At 29.4% G+C, this 3,619-nt stretch overlaps 1 protein-coding gene across 4 annotated transcripts in view; it reads left to right on the top strand.

The window, feature by feature from the left end:
• Nucleotides 1–1,003, top strand: part of LOC107566409 (rho GTPase-activating protein 15-like) — a 24,931-nt gene extending 23,928 nt beyond the window's left edge. For all 4 annotated transcript variants that reach the window (XM_016251858.1, XM_016251857.1, XM_016251856.1 and 1 more), the window contains one exon: nucleotides 516–1,003. In XM_016251858.1, the coding sequence (XP_016107344.1) occupies nucleotides 516–708 (193 nt within the window). In that variant the 3' untranslated portion in view covers nucleotides 709–1,003. The remainder of the gene's footprint in view (nucleotides 1–515) is intronic.
• Nucleotides 1,004–3,619: the final 2,616 nt, after the last annotated feature.

Below are 3,619 nucleotides of genomic sequence, written 5' to 3'. Positions count from 1 at the left end.
AATTAAAACAGTGAAATGCAAACTCAGAATATGACGCAAACCTGCATTAATGAAATATGTTAAATAACACAAATGTATCTAATCCCATTGTCTTTGCTGCTGACCTTTGCTGATCCAGTTCAACCGTACTAATAAGCAAACATGACTTTAGAGAAACTAACTATTGTGCTTCATTGTTTTTATATTGCTGAAGAGTGTTTCTTCTCCTGTGTTCTACTGTACAGACGTGAATTTACTTTTGCTTCAGCCTGAGGTTTATTCACTACACTTTTTGGTGTGAAAGGGCTTTTACATTTGCTATAAATAGAACTTCTTATATTAGGAACAAGCAAGCCCTGCTCATATTTAAAAAGTAACGCAAAAGTAATGTAACGCATTACTTTCCATAAAAAGTAACTAAGTAACGTAAAAGTAATTAGTTACTTTTTTAGGGAGTAACGCAATATTGTAATGCATCACTTTTAAAAGTACCTTTCCCCAACACTGGTCATTAACCCTTCGCTGTGTCCGTTCAGGGTGATGGAGCGCTCCGACAGCAACCGCATGACCACGCAGAACATCGGCATCGTGTTCGGCCCCACGCTGATGCGCCCCGAGAACGAGAGCGGAAACATGGCCATTAACATGGTGTATCAGAACCAGGCCGTGGAGCTGCTGCTGAGCGAATACCAGCAGATCTTCGGAGCCGAGGAGACGGGATCCTACTGAACACAATCCCAGACTGCACTGGGACACGAGGACGAGGACGAGTCTGGAGACAGATGGACTCAGATCTGCATCATTACTCCACAAACTCACCATATATACTGTATGAGAGGGGTTTATGAATGGGTGGATCTCATGAAAACACGACCGGGTCACGTTTCAGCTCAGATGTCAGAAATAATAATAAAAAATAGAATTATATTTTGCATAAAGAAAATAAATTTTTAGGATCAATAAGATAACGGAATGTTATTTTATTGTTAATTATACACCTTTTCACCATAGATTCTCAAAGCATCCAGACATTTAACTTTTTTTTTTGACAGTAATAATTCTAGTCATAAGTTCTACAAAAATGTAAACTATATTTTGCATGAAGAAAATGTATTTTTAGGATTATTAAGATAACAGTATGAGATTATTTGATCTCAATTAAATACATTTTTGCTATAAATGGTCAAAGCATCCAGACATTTTACTTTTTTTAATTCTTTTGTTTTTTTCAACAGTAATTAAATTATCTTAAGTTCTAAATAAAAATACAAATAATATTTTACATGATGAAAACTATTTTTTGGGATCAATAAGATAACCATATTATGTTAATGACAATTAAGCACATTTTTGCCATAAATTCACAAAATATCCAGACATTTACATTTTTTAAATAAATTTTTCTTCGACAGGAGTAATTCTCATAAGTTCTAAAAAAATTTAAATTATATTTTGCATAAAGAAAATGAATTTCTAGGATCATTAAGATAACATTATAATATTATTTTAATCACAATTAAACACATTTTCACCATAAATTCTCAAAGCATCCAGATATTTTACGGGGGTTTTTTTCCGACAGTAATAATTATGTTTTGCAGGAAAAAAATGATGTTATTGAATTCACAATTAAACACATTTTCACCATAAAAAAAAAAAAAAAATATATATATATATTTTTTAAACAGTAAAAATTCTCTTAAGGTTTTATGCCATTGTACCACAGAAATAACAGTAAAATGACAAAACAGTAATAATAATTCATTATAAATTATGATTTAATTAATTATAATTATGCAAAATGTAACTTGTTTTTCATTATGTTTTTGGGTGACCTGAAAATATTCATGACGGGTTTTGTGAGATTCACTCAAGCTTATTTGTGTGTGTGTGTGTGTGAGAGAGAGTGTGTGTGTGTCTGACAGTGTGTGATCCGTCTTTCAACTCTTCCGATTTCATCCCTAGTGCCTTTTAACTGTTTTTATCTCAAACTATTCCCCGCTCAGAGCTCGTGCAGATTTAATGCACAAAAACACAAAAGACAAACCGCTGTCAAATAAAGCTGTATGTGTCACTCAATAATCGAACAGTTCAGCCATTTAGTCGCCTTTTATTGGAGAAATAAAACTGGATGCAATTCTCTCCAAAATGCGACGCAACTCCCTTTCCATTGTTCCGAAGCATGCATGCATGTGTGTGTGTGTGTGTGTGTGTGTGTGCGAGATAGAGGAAGTTCAGAGGTGTGTGTGTGCGTGTGAGTGAGTGAGTTTGTGTGTGCGCGTGCTTGTATGCGTGTGTGAGAGAGTGACCATAGCCAGAGTGACTTGCTTTTTCTCCCTTTAAATTCTGTATTTCAGAATTATGACAATAAAAACAGAAAAGAGTTCGGAAAGAGCTTCTGTTTTTGATTTATTCTGAAGTTATATAGAAATGGGTGGATCTCATAAAACAACCATTTCAGCTCAGATGTCAAAAATAATAATTTTTAAAAAAATCAAATTTTTTTTTTTTGCATTTTAGGGTTATTAAGATAACATTATGATATTATTTTAAAGACAATTAAACACATTTTCACCATAAATTCTCAAAGCATCCAGACATTTTATGTTTTTTTAAATTATTTTCTTTCGTTTTTAATATTTTTTTAATTGAGCGTAATAATTCTCCTAGGTTCTAAATACAGAAATTATATTTTGCATAACAAAAATAAATTTTAATATCAATAAGATAACATTATGATATTATTTTAATGACAATTAAATTTATTAAAAAAAAAAAAAAAAACATTTTGGCCATAAATTCTCAAAGCATTTTATGCTTTTCAATTCAGGTTCTAAAAATAAAAAAATATTTTTTGCATAAAGAAAAAATATTTTTTAGGATCATTATGACAACAATATATTATTTTAATGATTAAATTAAATTCTCAGAGCATCCAGGCATTTCTTTCATTCTTTTTTTCAACCGTAATAATTCATTAAGGTTCTAAAAAATAGAAATTATATTTTGCATAAAGAATACACTTTTAAGATCTATAATTTTGGATCAATTTTAGGATCAATAATAGGATCAATACATTTTTAGGATCATTAAGATAACATGATATTATTTTAATGACATTTTCACCATGAATTCTCAAAGCATCCAGATATTTTGTGTTTTTAAAATCTTTTTAAATGTTTTTTTTTTACAGTAATAACTCTCTTAGGTTCTAAAAACAGAAACTATATTTTGCATAAAGAAAATCAATTTTAATATCAATAAGATAACATTATATTATTTTAATGACAATTAAATATTTTGCCATACATTTTAAAAAACATCCAGATGCTTTTACGCTTTTCAATTCAGGTTCTAAAAATAAAATAAAAAATTTTGCGTAAAGAAAAAATATTTTTTAGGATCATTATGACAACATTATATTATTTTAATGACAATTAAACACATTTTCAGAATAAATTCTCAAAGCATCCAGGCATTTTACATTATTAATTTATTTATTTATACTTCTCTTAGGTTCTAAAAAATAGAATTTATATAGAAAATTAATTTTAGGATCTTTAAAAAAAACATTATATTATTTTAATGACACACATTTTTGTCATACATTTTCAAAGCATCCAGACATTTTATGTTTTAG

The sequence above is a fragment of the Sinocyclocheilus grahami genome, unplaced genomic scaffold (assembly GCF_001515645.1).
Source record: "Sinocyclocheilus grahami isolate Dianchi unplaced genomic scaffold, SAMN03320097.WGS_v1.1 scaffold1073.1, whole genome shotgun sequence".
Classification (NCBI taxonomy): Eukaryota; Metazoa; Chordata; class Actinopteri; order Cypriniformes; family Cyprinidae; genus Sinocyclocheilus; species Sinocyclocheilus grahami.
Note: the sequence above shows the minus strand (reverse complement) of the source record. Positions and strands in the feature narration are given on the sequence as shown.